Here is a 23330-nt window from a genome sequence, read left to right on the forward strand (position 1 = left end):
TGTGTGAGGAAGCACAGTGCATCTACCTACGCCTCCATCTTGGCTGGAAGTCTCGGGCCTTAACTTATTCGTATAGGAATCTGATACCTCCCCTTCTCCTCAAGTGGATAGCAAAACTATCCTGGTTTTACTTTGATTGGATGGTTTATTTTATGCCCACTAATTCACATTGCTGCATATTTCCTGTGCCAAATTTCTACAAATGCAGGGACTTTTATTTTTGTCCTTCCTACACTACCATCTTTTAAAAATCAGTTCTTTTTTAATTTTTTAATATTTTATTGAATTTATTGGGATGACATTGGTTAATAAAATTATATAGGTTTCAGGTATACAATTTTACAAAACATTATCTCTTTATGGAATTGTGTTTTTACCACCTGAAGTCAAGTCTCCCTCCTTCACCATTTATCCCCTTTTACCCTCTTCTACCTCCCCAACCCCCTTCCCTCTAACAATCACCCTACGGTTGTCAGCATCCATGAGTCTTTTTTTCTTTGAGTGAGAAGGGTGAAGGGATTAAGTAGAAATCAGTTCTTGAAACATTAAGCTCTTTTAATTACTATAGCTTTTCAAAAAATGTTACCAACTGTATCTCAAGTCCCTGATCTTACATTTCCCTCAAACTTAATAGTTTTAGGTTTTTTACTCTTATTTTTGAATTTTAGATTTCTATTCAAATTACACAAACTTTATAAAGTAATATGTGGCTTGAGACATTCCCATGTATGAACTTTTCCATTCATTTAGGTATTTATTAAATCCCTTCTATAATATTTTCTGGTGTTCTACACAAGGGTCTTGGATATCTTTGTTAGATATCTTCATTAATGTTGAGAATGAGAAATTAATCTAATTACCATCCTTTTGTAGAGATTTTTCTGTTTGGTAGCTTTAAATTTTTTTCTTAATCTTGGGTCATCTGAAGTTTCATTTAAGATATACCAACATGGGATAGTATTTAATTAAATTGTTTTGTACTTAGAAATGTATTTTCATATGCATTTATATTTTATATATATTTTAATTCTGAAGAATTCAACCATTACAACTTTAAGTATAATCTCACTTCTATTTTTCTTTTTTTCAGGAATGCCTTTTACATGTATGTTGGGAATTCTGAAATAATCCTTTAAATTATTCTTCACTTAAAACACATTTCTTTATTTTTCTGCCTGATTTTTACATTAAGTCCCAATATTCTTTCTCAGTTCACTGATTGTCTTCAAGTGTACTCAGTTAAAGTTTATAGTTTATTTCATTTGTTGTTTTTTTTAATTTCAGAGACTACTTTTTCATTTCCAAATTTCTTATTAGCCTTTTCTTTATATTCATCTGTCCTCCTTTTATATATTTTTTAAAAAATAGCTTTAATGAGGTATAACTGATATACAAAAAGCCTACCCATATTAACTTCATAACAATTTGCTGAGTATCAAACATATGCATCTATGTGACTACCCCGACAATCAAGGTAATGAACATATTCATCACATCCACAAGTTTCCTCGTGCCCCTCTTGCTTTTCTTGTTTTGTTTGTTTTGGTTTGGTTTGTGATAAGAACACTTAACATGAGATATACTCTCCTAACAAAAATTTTAAGTACACAATGGAGTATTGTTACTTCTTGACTCTATAGTGTGCTGTAGATCTCTAAAACTGAGTCATCTTACATAACTGAACTTTATACTATTGAACAATTCTCTATTTCTCTCTTCACCCAGCCCCTGTCAACTATCATCCTACTCTCTACCTGTATGAGTTTTACTATTTTAGATACCTCATAAAAGTGGAATCATCCTGTATTTGTCTTTCTGTGACTGGCTTTAACTTAGGATAACATCCTCCAGGTTTATCTATGGTATTGCATATGGCAGGATTTGCTTGTTTTGTTTTGTTTTTTCTTAAGGCTGAAATATATTACATTTACATATTTATATGCATATATACAAAAATGCATATCACATTTTCTTTATCCATTCATCCATTAATATACATTTAAATTGTTATTTTGGATATTGTTAATAAATGTAGAAATAAATATAGAGGTACAGATATTTCATCAAGATGCTGATTTCACTGTTTTTGGATATATACATATAAGTAAGATTGCTGGATCATATGGTAGTTCTACTTTCAATTTTTTTAAGAACCTCCATACAGTTTTGCATAGTCTCTGCATCATTTTAAGTTCTCACCAACAGAATAAAAGGGTTCAGGGGTGTACAACCTGTGGCTTCTGGGCCACACACAGTCCAGGATGGCTGTGAATGTGGCCCAATACAAAATTATAAATTTACTTAAAACATGATGATGTTATTTTATGATTCTATGTCACAGTGTGTTTAATGTGTGGTCCAAGACAACCTTCTTCCAGTGTGGCCCAGAGACACCAAAAGGTTGGACACTGCTGGCTCTACATCATAGCCAAGATAGTCTTTTTTCCTAATAAAAGCCATCCTAATAGGCATGAGGTGATATTTCATTGTGGCTTTAATTTGTATTTCCATGATGAAATCAGGACACATGATGCCTCAAGCTTTGTTCATTTTTTTATTATTATTGCTCAACTACAGTTGTCCCAAATTTTTGGCACATGCTTTCCCCTGCCCCACCCATTCCCACTCCCACAGTCAATCCCCACCCTGTTGTCCATGCCTGTGGGACATGTATACATGTCCCTTGCCCTTTCCCCTTCTTTTCCTTGTTATCCTACTCTCTCCCAACTCTGGTCACTGTCAGTTTGTTCTTTATTTCCATGTCTCTTGTTCTATTTTGCTCATTTGTTTGTTTTGTTCATTAGGTTACACTTTTAGGTGAGATCATATGGTATATGTCTTTAGCCACCTGGCTTATTTCACTTAGCATAATACTCTCCAGTTCCATCCATGCTGTTATAAAAGTAGGAGCTCCTTTTTTCTTTCCATTGAGTAGTATTCCATTGTGTAAATGTACCATGGTTTTTTGTTCCACTCACTTACTGATGGGCATGTAGGCCATTTCCAGCAATGGCTACTATGAATAAAACTACTATGAACATTGGGATGCATAGGATCTTTTGAATTGGTGTTTTAAGATTTTTAGGGTATAATCCCAGCAGTGGAATCACTGGATCAAAAGGTGGTTCCATTCTTAGTTTTTGAGGAAATTCCATACTGTTTTCCACAGTGGCTGCACCAGTTTGCATTCCCATCAGCAATGTGCTGGGGTTCCCTTCTCTCCTCAACCTCACCAGCACTTGTTTCTTGATTTATTAATGAGGGCCATTCTGACCAGTATAAAGTGATATCTCATGGTGGTTTTAATTTGCACCTCTCTAATGGCTAGTGATGTTGAGCATTCTTTCATATGTCTATGGGCCTTCTGTATGTCCTTCTTAGAAAAGTGTCTGTTCAAGTCCTTTGCCCATTTTTTAATTGGATTGCTGTCCTGATGTGGAGACATGTGAGTTCTTTTTATATTTGGAAATCAAACCCATGTTCGAGATATCATTAGCAAATATGTTTTCCCATACAATTGGTTCCCTTTTCCTTTTGTTGATGTTTTTCTTTAGCCATGCAGAAGCTTTTTAGTTTGATGTAGTCCCATTTGTTTATTCTTTCCTTTATATCCTTGCCCTCAGGAACATATAGGTGAAAATATTGCTGCATGGGATATCGGAAATTTTTCTGCTTATTTTCTCCTCCAGGACTTTTATGGTGTCATGACATATTTAAGTCTTTTGTCCATCTCAAGTTTGTTTTGGTGTATGGTGTAAGTTGGTGGTCTAGTTTCTTTTTTCTTTTTTTCTTTCTGCATGTACCTGTCCGGCTCTCCCAACACTATTTGTTGAAGAGGCTATTTTTACTTCACTTTATGTTCTTGCACCCTTTGTCAAATATTATCGAACATAGAGACTTGGGTTTATTTCTGGGCTTTCTATTCTGTTCCACTGATCTATGTGTTTCTTCTTATGCCAGTATCACACTGTTTTGATTACTGTGGCCTTGTAGTATAATTTGATATCAGATATTATGACCCCTCCTACTGTTCTTCTTTCTCTAAATTGCTGAGGCTATTCAGGGTCATTTATGGTTCCATATAAAATTTTTTGAAATATTTGTTCTATGTTCTGTGAAATATGTCATTAGTATTTTGACAGGGATTGTGTTGAATCTATAAGTTGCTTTGGGTAGTACAGACATTTTGATAATGTTATTTCTGCCAACCAATGAGCACAGCATATGCTTCCATTTATTTGTTTTTTTTTTCTTAATTTCCTTCAGTGTTATATAGTTTTCTGAGTACATGTCTTTTACCTTTAAGTTTATTGCCAGGTACTCTATTTTTCTTGTTACTATAGTAATGAGATTTTTTTCCTAATTTCTGTTTCTGATATTTCATTGGTGGTATACAAAAATGCCTTTGATTTCTGAATATTAACTTTGTATCCTGCTGTTTTACCAAATTCGCTTATTAGGTCAAGTAGTTTTTTGGTGGAGTCTCTAGGGTTTTCTATGTACACTATCATATCATCTGCAAACAATGACAGTTTCACTTCCTCCTTTCCAATTTGGATACATTTTATTTCTTTTTCTTGTCTGATCATTGTGGCTAGAATTTCCAATACTATGTTGAATATAAGTGGTGAAAGCCTACACTCTTGTTTTGTTCCTGTTCTTAGGGGGAAAACTTTTAGTTTTTGCCTATTGTGTATGATGTTGGCTGTAGGTCTCTAATATATGGCCTTTATTATGTTGAGATGTGCTTCTTCTACTCCCACTTTGCTGAGTGCTTTTACCATAAATGGGTGCTGTACTTTATCAAATACTTTTTCAGCATCTGTTGTTATGATGATGTGATTTTTGTCTTTCCTTTTATGTGATGTATTACTTTTATTGATTTGAGAATATTGTACTATCCTTGCATCCCTGGGATGAATCCCACTTGATCATGGTGTATGATCTTTTTAATGTATTGCTGGATCCAGTCTGCCAATATTTTGTTGAGTATTTTAGCATTTATGTTCATCAATGAGATTGGCTTGTAGTATTCTTTCTTTGTTGTCTTCATCTGGTTTTAGAATTAGAATAAATCTGGACTCATAAAAAGAGTTTTGGAATCTTCCATCTTCTTGGATTTTTTTAAAATAGTTTGAGAAGGATAGGAATTAGCTCTTCCCTAAATGTTTGGTAAAATTTATCTGTGAAACCATTCTGTCAAAGGCTTTTGTGTGCCAGGAGTTCTTTGATTATAGCTTCAATTTTACTAACTGTTATCCATTTATTCAGACCTTCTGCTCCTTCTTGACTCAGTTTTAGAAGATTATATGTTTCTAGAAATTTGTCCATTTTGCCCAAGTTGTCAAATTTCTTGGCATATAGCTTTTGTAGACATTTCTTGCAATCCTATGTATTTCTGTGGTAATCTCTCCTCTTTCATTACTGGTTTTACTTATTTGAGTCTTCTTTCTTTTTTTCTTGATGAGCCTGGTTAAAGACTTGTCTATTTTGTTTATCTTTTCAAAGAACCAGCTCCTGAATTTATTGATTCTTTAAATCATTCTTTTAGTCTCTATGTCATTTAATTCTGCTCTGATCTTGATTATTTCCCTTCTTCTACTTGCTCTGGACTTTGTTGTTGTTCTTCTAGTTGTTGTAGATGTAGGGTTAGGTTGTTTATTTTAAATGTATCTATCTTTTTTAGGTAGGCCTGTATTACTATGAATTTCCCTCTCATGACTGCCTTTGCTGGGTCCCATAGGTTTTGTGGAGTTGTGTGTTCATTTTCATTTGTTTCTAGAAATGTTTTGACTTATTCCTTGATCTTGTTGTTAACTCATTTGTTGTGTAATAACATGTTATTCAGTGTCCATGAATTTGGCTGTTTTTGTTTTTTCTCCTTGAGGTTGGTTTCCAGTTTCAAGCCCTTGTGATCTGAGAAAATGCTTGATATGATTTCATTTTTTTTTGTTTGTTAAGGTTTGTATTATGTCCTATCATGTAGTCCATCTTTGAAAATATTTCATGTGGATTTGAAAAGAATGTATGATTTGCTTCTTTAGGGTAAAATGTTCCGTATTCATCAGTTAAATCCATTTGATTTGAAGTGTCGCTCAGTGACACAATACCCTTGTTGATTCTTTGTTTGGGAGATCTATCCATTGTGGATAGTGGGATGTTAAAATCCCCTACTTTAAGTATGTTGTTCTCTATATCGTTCTTGAGGTCCTCCAAGATTTTCTTATATGTTTGGGCAGTCTTATGTTGGGTGCATATATGTTTACAATGTTTATGTCTTCTTATTGGATTCTACCCTTAAATTATGAAGGGTCCTTCTGTGTCTCTTTTTATGTCCTTTGTTTTGAAGTCTATTTTGTTGATATAAGCATTGCTACCCTTTTTTTCCCCTGTCCATTAGCTTGGAATATTTTTTTCCATTCCTTCAGTTTCAGTCTGTGTAGGTCTTTTGTTTTGAGGTGGGTCTCTTGTGATAGCACATATGCAGGTCATGTTTTCTTACCCATTCAGTTACCCTATGTCTTTGGATGGGAGCATTTAAGCCATTTACATTAAATGTTACTGTTGATAGGAACTTATTCATTGCTATTTTTCCCCTTTGTACCTGTGTCCTCCTCCCCCTGCCTTCTCTCTCTTTTCCTTCATCTTCTTGAAGCAGTTCCTTTAGCATGTCTTGCAATGCTGCTTTGGGGGAGGTATATATTTTTTTTGCCTTCTTCTGTCTGGGAAACTCCTTATTTTACTTTTAGTTTTGAATGAAAGACTTGCTGGGTAGGGTAATCTTGGTTTCAGTCCTTTGCTTTTCATTACTTGAAATATTTTTTGCCATTCCCTTTGGGGTTGTAGTGTTTCTGTTAGGAAATCAGTTGCTAGCCTTACTGGGGCTTCCTTGTATGTTACTACCTGCTTCTCCCTTGCTGTCTTTATAATTATGTCTTTGTTTGCCACTTTTATTATGATATGTTTAGAGTGGGCTTCTTTGGATTCCTCTTGATTGGACCCTCTGTGGTTTCCTGGACTTCCTGGACTTGAGCGACTTTTTCTCTCATCAAGTTAGGGGAGTTTTATCTCATTACTTTTTCAAACAGGTTTTCTATCCCTTGCTCTTCTTCTTCTTTGCCTTCTGGTATCCCTATTACACGGATATTATTATGTTTCATGTTCTCCTGAAGCTCTCTTAACACTTCTTTGTTCTTCTTGAGTCTTTTTTTGTTTTGTTGCTTTGTCTGGTAATCTTTTTCTACCTTGTCTCCAGCTTGCTGATTTGATTCTCTGCCTGATCTATCCTGCTTTTAATTCCTTCTACTGGGTTCCTCATTTCAAATATTGCATCTTTCATTTACCCTTGGCTTGTATTGATAGTTTCTATGTCCTTTTTCATGCTGATGAAATTTTCGGTAAGTACCTTAAAGTATCCCTGGAGTTCTTTGAAGTTCTCCCTGAGCCTCTTGAGCATCTTTATAACCATTATTTTGAACTCAGTGTCTAATAGTTTGGTCGCCTCAATTTCATTTAGCAGTATTTCTGGGGATTCCTCCTTTCCTTTCAACTATAAGTTGTTTCTTTGTCTTTCCATTTTAAGTGATTCTTCTGGTTTGTTTCTGCTTGTTAAATTGATCTTCTTTGACTCCCTGTCTTCATGGTGTGAACATCTGTGGCAGGAGACCTGTAGGACCAATGGTTCAGTCTCCTTGATCACCTGAGATTCATGCTCTTGCACTGCCCTTTCTGCTGTTTATGTGGGCTCTGTGGTTGTAGTTGGGTTTCAGTTGTCATTGGGTCATTCTTCAGTGGGTTCCTCCCTGGAGCTGACTGAGAGTCACCCCACTTAGCATGTCTTGTATGCTGCTGTACAGGTGCTGCCAGAACAAAAAACCAAACAGACCCACACCCTCCACCACCAAAAGTAACCTCCACCACCAATTACACTATCAATAGCAAGTGAGCCAATATTAATAAAGGTGTAAAGAGATTAAGACTATTATAAGAAAGGAAAAACGAATATGGGATGACATTGAAAGAAAAGAGATTTTGCAAGGGTATAGGGAGGGGCAATAATAAGAATAGGGAATAAAGAGAAGGCAAAGAGGTAAATAAAATAAAATTTACTTCATAAATAACAAAGAGAGGAGGGATGATAGAATGGAGTAAGAGAAAGGAAACATACAGTATTAGGTTAAAACCAAAATTTAAATATATATGTATACATCTAATGAGAGAAAAAACAAACAACCACAACAACTATATATATTTTATTTCAAATAATATGGTCCTAACTGTAGGAAAAGCTTTCCCATAGCAATATCAACAACCATTGAGCTAAGACTGGAATAAGGGGGGAAAATGAAAGAAAGAAGAGCTTAAGAGATGTCTGGAGGAAAAAGAAGTTATTTTGAGAAGATAGAAGGAGAAGGAATATTAAGAATGCAGAATGAAAACTTGGCTCAGACACGGAAATATTAATGTCATAATGAAAACAGGAAAGGGTAGGGGAAGGCAAAATGGACTATGAGAGGGGAATGGTGAAATTTGAGATTTGAAATACAAAGATAATGACTATCTAGAAATAAGATTAAAGAACTGTAACATTGAACTCTTTATCCACAACCTACAACCAAAGATTGATAAAGGTGAAGAGAGGGTAAGGGTATTTTAAGAACGAGAAAAGGAATGTGGGAAGACTAATGACAATCACAAATGGTATTGAGAGACTGGAGGGAGGAGCAACAGCAACTGTATGGAATAAAACCATGTCATAGCAAGAGAGAAAATAGAATTTAAAACAAAAATACAGAGAGGGAGGAAGGAGGTAGTATGGAGTAAGAGAAGGGAAGAGCAATATATATTTGAAATAAACTATGTTACAAAACCTGTTGCCATATTATGTCCAAACTTGAAGGATATGAAATGAATGTTAAACAACTATGCAGGAGAGAAGATAGTGCCTTGTGGCCTCTGTCTTTATTTTCTCTGTTCTGCTGGGTTTAGTAGTTTGGGGCCCAGGGAGCTGTGTTTCATGTAGTGTGTGGTAAAGGGCCCTATTAACACATTTTCTTCTTTTCCCCGAGATTATGTACACTGCAGAAAATTTCTGAGATTGGCCTACCTGATCTGGGAGTTTGTGATCCCAGAGGTGGGGGTTGGGTTTACCTGTCCGTGAAAGGACCTGGCTGACTGCAGCAAATCTCAAGCATTCAGCTCCTACCTTCCAGACCCAATCCTGCTGCTCTCTTGTAGGTTTGGCCTGAATTCTCCACTCTGAGCTGCTGTCTCCTCGTCAATCAAGTTGGGTCCGGTCCTCCCATTCCTTCAACCTATTTTCTCTGCCTCTGAGTTTTTGGTTAGCAAAGCTGCTACACCCTACCTGCACACATAAGCATGAGAGCCCCATGTCCCTGCCGACCCTCAGATCTCACCTCAGCTCCCCCTTTTAAAAGAGTTTCTGTATGGCCCCCATGGTGTAGCACTGGTCCCAGGGGGTCCTGTTTTCCAAATGCTTTCCCTCCCCCTAAGACTCACAGTCTTTCCCAGCCAACTTCCTTTCAGAGCCTCTGACAGTTTAATGTTTTTCTCTGAATCTTTCCCCACAGCTATAATGTAACACCAGGTGGTAGCCATGTGCTGACCCTGCTTCTTCTAGATATCTTCAACCTCAGGCAGGGCAGCTCCCTACGTTCTGTTTCTGGAGCCTGCATCTCACACGCCTTCTCTCGCGCCGCCCAGGGAACTCAAGATGCTGAGCTGATCCACAGCCTTCCTGACTCTGTGCTGCCAGCAGTGCTGGGTTGGACAGCGGTGGTGGTCTGACTAGAAAGCCCAGTCATTGGCTCCCAGTAACCCCACAGACAGGCCGGTTCCTCTCAAGCTTTGTTCTTTTTGCTCAAACCGCTTTGGTCATTCCGGGTCTTTGGTGGTAGCATATTAATTTTATAGTTGCTTTATCTATTCATGTTAAAAATGTCATTAGTATTTTGATAGGGGTAACATTGAATCTGTAGATTTCTTTGGGTAATACGGACATTTTAACAATATTAAGTCTTTCAATCCATGAACCTGGGATATCTTTCTATTCACTTGTGACTCCTTTCATTTCTTTCTTCAGTATTTAATGGTCTTCACTGTAGAAGGTAAAATTCCTTGGTTAAGTTTATTATTGTTTTTTTAATAATGTTATTGTAAATGGGATTTTTTCTTAATTTTTGTGTCTGATAGTTACTTATTTTTGTATAAAAACACAACTGATTTTTTATATTGATTTTGGAATCCTGCAACTGTACTGAATTTGTTTATTAGTTCTAACATTGTTTTTGTTTTAGGGTTTTGTATATATAAGATCATGTTTTCTGCACACAGAGATAAATTTACCTCTTCCTTTTCAGTTTGATGCCTTTTATTTCTTCTTCTTGCCTAATTGCTCTGTCTAGTACTTCCAATACTATGTTGAATAGAAGTGGTGTGAGTGGGTATCCTTGTCTTATTCCTGATCTTACAGGAAAAACTTTCAATTTTTTACCACTGAGTATGATGTGAACCGGGGGCTTGTCATATATATCATATAGTATGTTGAAGTTTGCTCTTACACCTAATTTGTTGAGGTTTTATCATGAAGGTATATTGAAATGTTGTCAAATGGTTTGTTTACATCTATTAGGAAAATCCTGTATATATTCCATATCCTTGTATTTCTGGGATAAATTCTACTTGGTCATAATCCTTTTACTGTTCTAATAAATTCAACTTGTTACTATCCATTTAGGAATTTTACATGTACGAGGTCTATCAGGAAAAATTTCAGCCATTGTTAATAAATTGAGAATGGTTTGCATGATATCAATGTAACCTGGCAGCCAAGGAAAGTGGACTAGAATGTGCATGTGTGAACAAGAACAACTTCATTGTACTAGTCAGTGGGGGCAGTAGACACTGTTCAATGAGCATGTGTACTGTGTGGCTGTCACATTCAAAAGGACTGAGTGAGTAGAGCAATGAACCTACATCAAATGTTGCATTAAGCTTGAACATTCATCCATAGAAACTATTCAGATGATTCAGAGGGCCATATCTATGGGTAACTGACAATTGGAAGCTTCATCATGACAATATATCCAGTCATGCATCACATCTCATGCAGAATTTTTTGGTAAAACATCAAATCACCCAGGCGACTCAGCCCCTCTACAGCCCAGATATGATACCTAACAACTTCCGGCTTTTACCAAAGCTAAAATCACCTTTGAAAGGGGAGAGATATCAGACTGTTGATGAGAGTCAGGGAAACACAACAGGGCAGCTGATGGCAATTGGGAGTACTGTGTGAGGTCCAAAAGTGCCTACTTTGAGGGGACTGAGGCATCACTGTGGTATGTACAATGTTTCTTGTACCTCGTATCGTCTTCAATAAATGCCTCTATTTTTCATGTTACATGGCTGAATGCTTTCTGGAAAGTCCTAGTTGTATGTTCACAAGGAATTCAGACCTGCAATTTTCTTTTATTTTAGTGTCTTTCTTTGTCTGTCTTTGGTATTAGGGTAATAATGTTAGTCTCATAAAATCATTTTGGAAGCGTTCTCTCCTCTTTAGCTTTCCGGGAGAGTTTGAAAAGAGAGGGCAAATGTCAGGGGACATAGGGGCCATCTGCAATACTGTCAACTATAAAAAAATATTTGGTACAATGCACCAGTGAAGCCATCTGGTCCAGGGCTTTTGTTGTTGTTGCTGGGAGGTTTTTGATTACTGATTCAAGATCCTTACTCCTTTTGGTCTATTCAAGGTTCTCTATTTCTTTATGATTTAGTCTTGATTGGTTGTGTGTTTTTAGGAATTTATCCATTTCTTCTGTGTTATCCACTTTGTTGGTGTGTAACTGATATATCCCTATTTGAAAAAATACTTTGTTATTATTTTTGTGAATTTTTCCTTTTTCTTACCTGCTAATTTTCCCATTATTTTTGTTTCATTTAGAGTGTTTTCAACTCTGTGTTGATTTCTTTGTCAGTCTTTCTTAATTGTCTTATTGTAATTTGAAATTTAATTTTCAGATTTATCCTGGGTGGCAGTGGTCTTTTGGTGTGTGTGTGTTTCTCCTTTCTGTACTCATTATTCTTCATCTAGAAGTTTTACAATTGCCTCCAGACAGTCCCTAGCTTCCAGTCCAGAATCTACCTTATCCTGGAAGCCTGAGGTCCTGTCCTGCCAGGCAAATGCAAAACCAATCTCTAGCCCTTAGTTTATGACATTGAACCTGACTCTGATGCCAGAATGGTGCAGGGCACATAAGACCATAATTTCTCACCTTCAGTCCACTTGTTTGCTTTTCTGACCCATTCTGATCTACAGAAATATTTTATTTGTTTTGTATTTAGAGTGGGGAAAGGAATTTGGGTGTGGGTGGGACATCCTAAATATATAACCTTCGGCTAGACTCCTGATCATAGCCTTTACAATATAGAAAAGCTTATTTAAGAAGTGAAAATATTTGCCAAGTAAAACAAATCTTTTCTTTGATCTTATGATTAAGTAAGAGAATGGATACTTATTACCTGTTAGATACAATTGTTTGTGTTCCATATCATTTATTTACTCACCACCAAATTCCATGTTGAACTAAGGATCAATGATCACATTGCTAGTATGTGATAGAGTTGGGATTCAATCCAAGCATAAACTCCCTGAGAGCATACCTCATTTTATTTATCGTCCTATTCTCAGCACTTAAAACAGTGCCTGACCTGTAGTGAGTGTTCAGTAATATTTAATGAATGACTGAATGTTTCCCCTCTGTGTTGTTTCTACTACTGTTTTTATTAGTGTATCTTGATCCCTATATAAAAAACACTCAGTCACTACCCTAGGCATAAAGTTCGTTAGCATAAGAACCTCTTTTCTTTGCTTATTCTCTTTTCTGTTTTATTTCCTATTTGATTGGCACTGATATCTTGACCCTCAACCCAGTGGGCGAATGTCATTACATTTTTTCTGGAGCTGACATCTCTCTTGCCAATAAACTAGAATTGGAATGAAAATTTTTACCTGGATAGGTTAATTTCCCATAGTTGACATTCTCCCACTTACTTCCCCAGGCCCCATTGAACTATATCATAGTCATATTTCATCTTAACCACCTCAGCTACCTGCAGTCAGGGCACTTGCTGCACAGGTGGAAAAGGTAAATTAAGCTATGACTAGGCAATTTGGATAATAGCGGCCCCTCCCCCTCCCATTACCACCAAGCTCTGTCAAATTATCTTGGCTGATTATATTTAAAAATCACTTTGGTTCTATTTTAAATTATGGCTCCAGATGGAATTGAAATATAAATTAGGCTTTAAAATATAGTTTTCTCTCTCTTCCCCTCATTTTTAATGACATCACGAGTGATACTAGGAAGCAATTTGACTGATGAATTAGTACCTATGTGGATATGATCTCTAGCACAGCTTGAGAAAAGTAGGACCAATCACAGGCCTCACTCACTGCAATTGATTTTCTAAAGAGAACACAACGAAATTAAGAAAAGAGAAAAGTCATGTATTCTGAATCTGTACGCTACAAGAAAACCACTATTATTGTTTGAGAGAGCCTGTAAAGAGCTTTGCATCATTTGTGACACACCTACCTACCACTAGTGCTGCAATGATTTCTCAAGACCTAATCCATGTACACTGCAAAGCTTGAAATGACTTGAAATATCCTCATCTTGGAAGATGGAGAGTAAGAAGAAACTCAACTACAAAGTCAAGAAAAACTAACTAGCATTTCTTGTTCATTTTTAGCCCAGATGGAAATCAAGGAAAAACAATTGGTGACTGCATTATGCCAATTATAGGGACATTTTTAACTCCTTCTTTTCAGTTAATCTCTGCAACTAGTTAGCAATGGAGACATACTGTCTTTACTCCCCATGCACACAGTAAAACTGGAAATTGCCTGAGAGATCATTTAGTTCTCCGACCTGATTATGCTTTAATCTGATCAAAATGCAGTCCATGGATTAACTGCTTCAGCCACATTAGGAGTCTGTTAAGTGAGCAGTATCCTGGACTTCACATCCAGAGGCTATGATTTTAAGCAAATACCTGGGGTAAATCTGGGGGAGCTCATCCACAGACATAACATTTAAAACTCTTATAAGAGCCCTGTTCCTTTTACTGATGAGGTAATGAACCAAGGGTAGCACAAAAGAATCATCTGGGAAATTTTTCAGAATATGCTGGATAAAGACAGTTGAAGCTACACTGGGGCAAAACTCCCTAAATCTCAGCAGTTTAAGCAACCAAAGTTTATTTCTTGCTTACACTTTTGGCCAGTCATGAGTTGTTTTTGCTGTTTAATCTAGGCAGAGGAAGCCTCATCTCAATACACACTTTCAGTAATTGCAAACGCAGGAACAATGGAGTAAGGTAACCTATGCCCAAGCTTCTAAAGGTCTGATGTAAATACCACTGAAGAAGCAATGTCATCAATGGCATTGGGAGTCAGACAGACTTGTGTTTAAATCTTTCTGCTCCCTTTACAGACCATGTGACTTTGGGCAAATTTCTTAACCTCTATGAGTCTCTGCTCATCTGTAAAGTGGGAATGATAATACTATTTCTAATGGTTGTTATGAAGTTTACAGTGGACATTCGCATTAATTATTGTTATCAAACTAAGTATAAAAATATATTATGGAAGGTAAAGAAGAGCTTGTGGAAGAAACACTCTTCTGTTACACCAGCATTCTTATCTGCCCCTTAGTAGCTCTTCACTCTACTTGAAGTTCCTCCCTTTTATTACCTTCTCTCTCCTACATCCTATCTTTCCTACAAAATCTGGTCTTATTCTCCATATCCTTCTGTCATGACAGATCATCAGTTCATCTATTCAGCAGAGTTATCAACTATCTGCCATGTGGTAGGCACTGTGTTTGGTGCTGGAGAAGCAAATTAAATAATATGTTCTATGTTCTTTAGGCATTTTCAGTCTAAATGGGAGGGGAAAAAATGAAATGGAATATGTACTCTAATGAAGGCCAATATACCCATGATGCAATGAGAATATGGAGGATGCTACTCAGTTCATGTAAAAGCCTGAGCTGCCTTTGCTAAGAGGAGAAAGCGGGCATGAGAGGATGCAGCATGCACAAGGACAGAGGCACTAGTCATGGGCATTCTAGGACTGCAAATAGGGAAATATTGCTAGTGTGGAAAATGTGAATGGGGAACATAGGCATTAGGGGCTTTGGAGAGGGTTGTGAGGACAACAAAATGGCAAAACCTTAAAGATCCATCAGTGTGTACATGTTTGGTTTGAATATTTCCCCCTGATTGCAAAAGGGGTTCAAACTTCTTCTCCTGAAAAACTTTGACCATGGATATAGGACTAGGTTGATATTTTAAAATTAGTACTCTGGCTGGAGACTTCACAGGAAGAGTGTGAAAATCATCTAAGAAAGAAAGAAATGAAGTCACACTCAAAGAGGCAGTGCCAGCTGCAATGAAGATGGGGAAGCAGACTAGGGGGGTGTAATACCACTATAAGAGGTAAAGCAACACAGACTGAGTGATGGGAGCTTAGGAAAAACTAGGGCATCTGAGAAGACACATATTTTTCAGGCTTGGAAATGGGGTGAAGGGTAGCAGAGTAGCAGATACTCTGAGATAAAGGATATAGGAGTAATAGGTCATGGGCAAGTAGGACTGTTAGAGGTTTATCCACACATTAATTACACATTGATAACAAATTATTTGTGTTTATATACAACCTTATTGTGTGATTAGCATTTGCCATAGTATATATTGACTTTTCAGCAATTGTACAAGCTACTAAAAGCATTAACATTAATTTAAACATATGCTTAGGTGCCACAGTTTACTTAGCACAACACTTTGGGCTTAGCAATTTGTCATAAAATATTCATGAGATAAAAAATATATCAAATTTAGATTTTCTTGGTTTTGTTCACTGGTCACATTACTATTAGCATGATTTCTATTTTGTTTTTTCTTGCCCTCCATCATTTTGATGTGTTTTTTGTGTTTAAAATATTCACTTTCTTAGAGTTGATAGAATTTCCCCCTTATCTTATATCCTTACAATATTTTAAAGCAACATTTAAAATTATATGAATTGTTTCTAATTAAAATATTTAATTACTTGATTTGGCCCTTTAAAAATTCTTTGTTTCTTTGGAGTATGCTGCCCTCCCTCTTCTTTCACTTGTAGTTGATTTAAATCCTCTCCCCCTCAATTTCATTTTCTTCATCAGAGTTCTAAGTAGATCTTTTATCCCTTCAAAGTTTACAGTTCTTTACAAGCACTGTTTCTCCCATCTGTTTAATTTAGATTCAGCACCATAAGTCTCTCATCATGTATCATTTCTTTTATTATAATTTCTATTCTAACTTTGAAATTCATGATGTACAAAATGAATATATTGTAAAGGAAACAGCATGTGAAATAGAGCCGGCCTTTAAAGCTAGATTTCCTCCCTCTCTAACCCATGCTTTCTTGCAAATAATTTTGTTATATGTTTTGTCTGGCCTTAAGGCTAAGGAATGAGGCTTGGTGGGGCTTCTTCCTGGAATCTTTGGGGGCACTAACACCCTGCTGCACTGACTCTCTCATTCTCTTCTCTTTTTAAATCTCCCTTGGTGTAAAATGTTTTATAGAGAAGTCCAGAAGTACCTGAGAGAAAATTGAAATCTAGTCTTGGTTTGACAATGACTCAACTAGGAAATGCTGCTCAATGGCTGTGTGACTGTTTCCCTGTTTCTCAGAAAGGGTCCTAATTGATGGATGGACTGGACAGATAGGGACACACCTGGAAGAAATGCACTCTACAAACAAAAAAAAATATTACTTCAGTTTTTCTCCTCCTACTGCTTCTCACACAAACCTGGCCTTCTTTTTCATCTTTTTGTTTCATTACAGAAACACAAAGATAAGCCAAGAGCTGGAAAAATAAATAAGGAAATAGCACAGAGTACTGAAAAGAGTAAAAATGAGCAAGATGTTAGAAATAGTCACAAAAGAACAACGTTGCACAGAGAATATCACTGGGAATATGGACACAGCCTAGGCCAGTTTTACCAAGTTTTTTAAATCTAGGAATATTTAAGAAATCTCTCTCCAAAATGCAAAAAATTAAGTGCAAGTATTAACTTCATTCAAATATTTGTATAAATAGAAATTGCATTATAGGTTGTCTTACTGATCAGTAACTACTAATTGGGGAAGGACTAAGGCTACTTTGATGTCTATGTAACAATTACAAAGACAGCATTTCTGTGATTCAGTGTTAAGCAATAAAGAAGATGAATTCCATTAGTAAAGCGTCATTTACACCAGTGTATTGGGAGTATAATTATTAGCACTGTGAAAGCTGTAAGGGTACAGTATTCAGTTGTGGTTGAAATTGCTGGCTCTAGAGTCAGACAGATGTTAATTGGAAATGTTAAATAGGACAATGGTGTCATGGTATGGGCCATTTTTACTAAATGCTCTTCTTGCTAAATGTTAAAATGTAGCACTATGTTTTGTGACCAGCTGCAAACAGGATGAACTTGACAGGAACCAACCTGATAAGCGCAGCCAAATGCAAAGAACAAATCAACAGGTAATTGACCAGGGTGCTCATGGCTGAGCACCCCAAGTGGTCAACCCCTTGAGTTCCATTACAAAAACATCTATATAACCACATTTTGTCAATCTATTTACTTGTTTTTGTCTCTGTTTCTAATATGCAAAAAATGGGCTAATTATAAAACCTAACTCATAAAGATAAAACTTGAGTTCCTGTTTGACTTATGCCCATGGGCTTCTAGGGTGAGACATGCTCTCCTTTGCTATAAAATATCATTTCCATGAAAATTAAAACACAGAGTTCTAAGATCTCTTCCAGTTTATTTTTTTTTCAATATTTTATTTATTTATTTTAGAGAGGGAAGGGAGGGAGATAGAGAGAGAGAGAGAGAAACATCAATGTGCGGTTGCTGGGGGTTATGGCCTGCAACCCAAGAATGTACCCTGGCTGGGAATCGAACCTGGGACACTTTGGTTCCCAGCCCGCGCTCAATCCACTGAGCTACGCCAGCCAGGGCTTTCTTCCAGTTTAAAGATACTAAGATGCCAACTTAATGCCATGACTTATGGTGAGCATTTGATGTGAAAGGGAAAGGGCACCATATTCTGACAAGCTGATGATGATCAGCTTGTATAGCTGGGACTCTGGGACGTTCATCAAATGGCATATAAGAAGACTGACTGCTACTCCAGTTCTCATGGGCTGATAGTGGAGAAATAGAATAAGCATGGTTAAGAGAATCACTTTAAAATAGAGTCAGGAGGCTATTAAGGAAGTAGGGCTAATTAATAGCTTGAGTCCTGGTTCTCTTGACTGCTATTAACTTGCTGTACCTGTTGCTAAAGTCAGCTCAAGGCTGAAGTCATAAACATCCTAGAAAAACAACTGCTGTACGGACACACACTGGACTTTACCTCCTCCTTGTAATGTTCATCCCCCTTGTTCAGATATTGGAACTGACCAATTACTGTTAACTTAGTCAGCAGCAATCCTTCACTTGCATAAAAGGATTACATTTGTAATCTCCAGAGCACAGTTGGAGTTACCTGAATCTGTGTCTCCTGGATTGCAATCTTTTTGCTAAAATAAATGACTTATGTTCTTTATTACAGCCTGAACCTTTCTTCTGGTTAACCAGGCCCACCCCTAGTGATTAAAATCACTACAGTTTTCTACGTTAAAGACATTGGGTTGCATGAGGTCAATTAAGGAAATGGCTGTATTACCTCTTCTATGGTTTAAAGCATTATCATGAAGAGAAATGCCCAAGTTGTTGATAAATGATTATTAAGCCATACTTTATGTAAGTTTTCAAGATAGAGGGTAGGCCCAGCTGGGTGGCTCAGCTGGTTGGAGCATTGTCCTGTGCACCAAAGAGTTGCGAGTTCAATCCCTGGTCAGAGCACATAACTAGTTTGTTGGTTCAGTCCCTGGTCTGGGCACATAAGGAAGCAACCAATCAATGTTTCTCTTTCATCTCTCTCTGTCTCTGACTGTCTGTCTGTCTGTCTGTCTGTCTCTCTCTCTCTCCACTCCTGCCCTGCCCTTCCTCTCTCTCTAATATCAGTAAAACATATCCTTAGGTGAGGATTAAAAAAGTACAGGGTAAATCTTTAACAATACAAAATATAGAAAAGATGGAAAAAACCACTGTTAAAGCATTCATTACAAATTCTGACAGAACACAAGTTCAAATCTAGTTTCTACAGCATCCTTGGGGCCTTCATTGAGTCACTACCTTTGAGCATCATTTTCCTCAAATGTCAAGTGAGAATGATAAAACATAGGTGATGGCCTTACTGTTTATAACAAGGTTAAACAAGATAATTTAGGTAAAGCTGAGTGTATCCCTTCTTTTTCCTTGAAAATTGCATTGCAAAACAACAGAGGGTCTCTCATCATTGATGGCACCTTTTGACTTGAGATGGAATTAAGGTAAGGGTTAAGGTCAGTCTATACAAACAACTCAATAACCAGTAGAAAAATGGAAAAAAAGTCAAGAATTCGTTGTTTGTTGGTTCTAGGTCGTGTAGAGTTATTGTGTTTTTATAAACCAAAATTAACATTTTGTTTTTCTTGAATCTTTAATTATTCTGTTTCTGTATGCTTTTAAAGCAGAGGGCTCTCCAGTTTGGTAACCTGAAAGTTATAATAAGTTGATATGCATCCATGTCAAAGTAAGCCTTTACTTAAATTCTATACCCTCCAAAGGTCCATATTCTCTGGAAAAAAATCTGCTTTCATTGTAAGCAATAGTTAAAATAATATTCTTTGAGTTTAAATGGCAGTTGAAATGATTAACTATGCATTTAGAGTAGCCAAAAAAATGAAATCATGTTATTGAACTAGGAAAAAAAACCCTCTCATTAACATTACTTGAGTTTTAACAAATGAGTTGATTAGAGGGAAAGGAATGAGGAACACAGTTCATTAAATGCCATGCCCCTAGTCTCCTCACAGACCTAATGTACTCTTATCACAGCACCTTGAAAAAAAATCAATGACTGCATTTCCTAGCAAGAATATAATTTCCAGTTAATGAATGAATCATGCACTGAAATCATTGCTTTTTATTTATTTACTTGTTTTCTCTTTAAAATAGTTTATATTCATTTTCTCTGAAAATTATGGAAGATAATCAGTGTCCTGAGTTTATATGTCAAAGAAGCAGCACAGATAACATGCAATCATGGTCAAAGTTTGTCTTGATTAGTTTAATTTCTTATTTTTACTGCTGTAAAGTAAGGACCAATGCTGAGACGAACCAAGAGATAGCAGGGGTCCAGATATGAACTAGGATGTGTTCATGGTGGGATCCAGCTAGTTGTAGGGGATTTCAGGACCAGGGGAGCTGGAAAGAGGCCATCATGCATGCTAGATGCAGTAACAAGTCTTCAGAGAGGGTTGGAGGTGGGCATTCAGATTAGAGCCCTATGTCTGACTCAAATTTGACCTCTAGTGATTCCCAGAGACTCATAAAGGCATGATCAGAAGTAGCTGGAGTGGGATGGGCAGGGAGGATAGAGGAGGATTATCACACAATTTGCAAAACAAAACCAAGCCAACCAAAAACAATCTGACTATGCCTGCTGTTTTCACTGGAAACTCTGTAAGGATCTGGTAGCTTGGAACAACGTTTGACCAAAACAAGTGGAGAGTTCTTCCCTTCATCCACTGAGAACAAGAGGAGGAGGTCTTAGTCCCAGGAGAGGGCCCTCTGGAGGCTGCAGTGGGGTGGTTGCCCCTGGCAGCAGACAACCTGCAGCTGCTGGCAGCAGAGGCCTGTGCCTTTGTCAGGTCTGCTGGTAGAGGAGAGCTATCGGTGTCCAACTTCTGTGGGAAACTGGAGTACCAATGGTATTATAATTAGCATGATCCTCTTTTAACTCAGAATAGAATAATCTGGATTGATACTTGCTTTTCTGTACTCAGAGAAGAGGCATTACAGTGGGAATAGTACCAGCTGTGGAGTCAACACATTTGGGGAAACCCACACTGCCCCGCGTACTATATACCAGCCACTGCTTTAGTGCTTGATGAGGCATTTAATTCCCACAACAAACCTGTTACTGTCCCAGTTTTACATATGAAAAAGCAGAAGCACAGAGAGGTTAAGTAACCTGCCCAGGTCACAAAGCTTGTATGTGATCAATCTAGGACTTAAAGCAGAGAGCCAGGCTTTAGGGCCTCTCCCGAGCAAGTGACATTCATCAAGCCTGGCCCAGAGGAGGTACTCACTGAATGTTCACTGATTCAGATCATTTCACTAAGAGATTAAAAATGCACCAACTTTATCACTTTGGACTTAATAGACTGACTACACTTAAAAGCAAGCAGAAAAGTGCTTACAAGTATGCCAAAATCTGGACCAACAATGAACGACAATTAAATCAGGAAATCCACCAGCCTGTTGTCCAGGTTCACTTACCTTTGTTTGGAGGATGATAGGCAGGGGCAGCAGAGTCAACAGAGTGAAAACTATGAGGATTAACCGGCGATAAACCAAAATTTCACGGAAGAGTTTCATTGTCCTGAGCAGGTGCCTTTGATAGCGCTCTCCTCAAAATGAGGCTGAAGTTAAATAAGCAGCCTGGATTAATATTTCTCTAGCTCATCATCTTCACTTTCTGCCCTAGACTGACCCACATGAGTTAAAATTAAATCTCAATCTTTATTGTTTTACTGTCACGATTACTATGGAGAGATAAGTCCAACAATGTTTGCAAGAAATCAAAGACCAAAACTTCTTTCCCTATTTTTTGTGCTCACATTAACTGGCTAAGTCTAGGAGAAGGCAAAACAGTAAGGTTGGTTGAGTTTGCCCAAAATGAGGACCCTCTCTCCACCCCTTTAGATGTTTCTGACTTCTGGACTCCAAACAGGAGTAGTTATCACACTTAGGTGACACCTTGATTGGGTTCCTCCAGCGCCCTATCTAAGGAAGCACATGTGAACTGAAACAGCAATTCCAATAGTAGGAATTTCAGTGAAGGGAAAAGTTTTCAGTACAGAGGATTTTTCTAGAACTTCTCATATAAAGTTTGAGGCAAACTTCTACACTGCCAATGTGAAATTGGACCCACTGAAGAACCCCCGACCTCTCTCATTCAGGGAACCTTGGCTCATGTTCAAAAAATAAATAACACTGCTTCCGAAATTGAATAGCATTTTTGTCCCCCATGCCACACTCAATTGCACAATACTTACTTCATGGTTTTTGTATTTCCTGGACACTATTGCCTATTTGTATAAGAAACCGAAAGTTATTGTAAAGCCTTATATAAGCACTCCCCTGCAAGACTTTTTCCGTATTGAGTTGAGATACTGACTAGATAATCACCAGAAAATCTGCACGGAGATGAGTCATAAGCTGTGTGTGTGCGCGCGTGCATGCATGTGTGTGTGAGTCTTTGTATGTGTGAAGATGGGGACTGTTCTGGCAGTGATACGGAGGATGTGTTTTGAAACTCCTCGGTGCTAGGGACTCTGGTTTGTTTCTCATTGTGCTGTAAATTAATCATCCCATAAACCTCAGATGAGCTACTACTCTGCACCCAGCCCCAGGTATAAACAAAAGACATTCCTTTCTATAATTTATAGTTCATTTCTTTTGTCAGAATGACTTCACTTTTATCTAATTTATGGTTACCATTTAGACCTTATTTCTAATTCCACACTAATGTAACTCTGCTTTCTTTTTCCATCAAGGAAAATAATTCTTTCACCAACACTCACTGTATTGTTAATGTTAAGGAAAAAGCATTTTTTCCTCTAAAAGTACAACTTTCTCAAGATATATTACACATAGTGATTTAGGAAATCAGAATAGTAAACAGGAAAAGTTTCCAAACCAGAAAGGCATATTATATCTTGAATTTCTCAGATGAAAGAGGAGGTAATTATAAATAATAAGAGCAATAAATAGTGAGTAACAATAGACAGTAATAATAAATAGTGTTTAAAATCACATTAAAGGAACTGAATTACTTAAAGCAGTTTTAATACTTAGTTTTTCTATATGACAGTTCATTGCTTTTTTTTTTTTAAAAAAAGACTATTTTTTGAAGAAACCATTTCTGTTCTCAGATTTCCCTCAGTCACCTACTGAGACCATGTGAGTCTCTCTTTCTCATTGGAGAAGATTTTACTTCATGATATGACACCAGAAATAAAAAGGTATTTGTGTGACATTTAATGGAAATGAGGAATTTAAAGTACAGGGAACAACAGTATTCAAACCAGACAGAGGCTAAAGGAAAAGCACTT

General features: G+C 37.1%; 1 protein-coding gene across 1 annotated transcript in view; it reads right to left on the minus strand.

Annotated features, from left to right (window-relative positions):
• SLC13A1 (solute carrier family 13 member 1) overlaps positions 1-21624 on the minus strand; it is a 113270-nt gene extending 91646 nt beyond the window's left edge. Inside the window, exon 1 of the mRNA XM_028525207.2 lies at positions 21493-21624. Within this exon, the coding sequence (XP_028381008.1) occupies positions 21493-21591 (99 nt within the window). The 5' untranslated portion in view covers positions 21592-21624. The remainder of the gene's footprint in view (positions 1-21492) is intronic.
• Between the last annotated feature and the right edge of the window lie 1706 nt (positions 21625-23330).

This window comes from Phyllostomus discolor, chromosome 10 (genome assembly GCF_004126475.2).
Source record: "Phyllostomus discolor isolate MPI-MPIP mPhyDis1 chromosome 10, mPhyDis1.pri.v3, whole genome shotgun sequence".
Lineage (NCBI taxonomy): Eukaryota > Metazoa > Chordata > Mammalia > Chiroptera > Phyllostomidae > Phyllostomus > Phyllostomus discolor.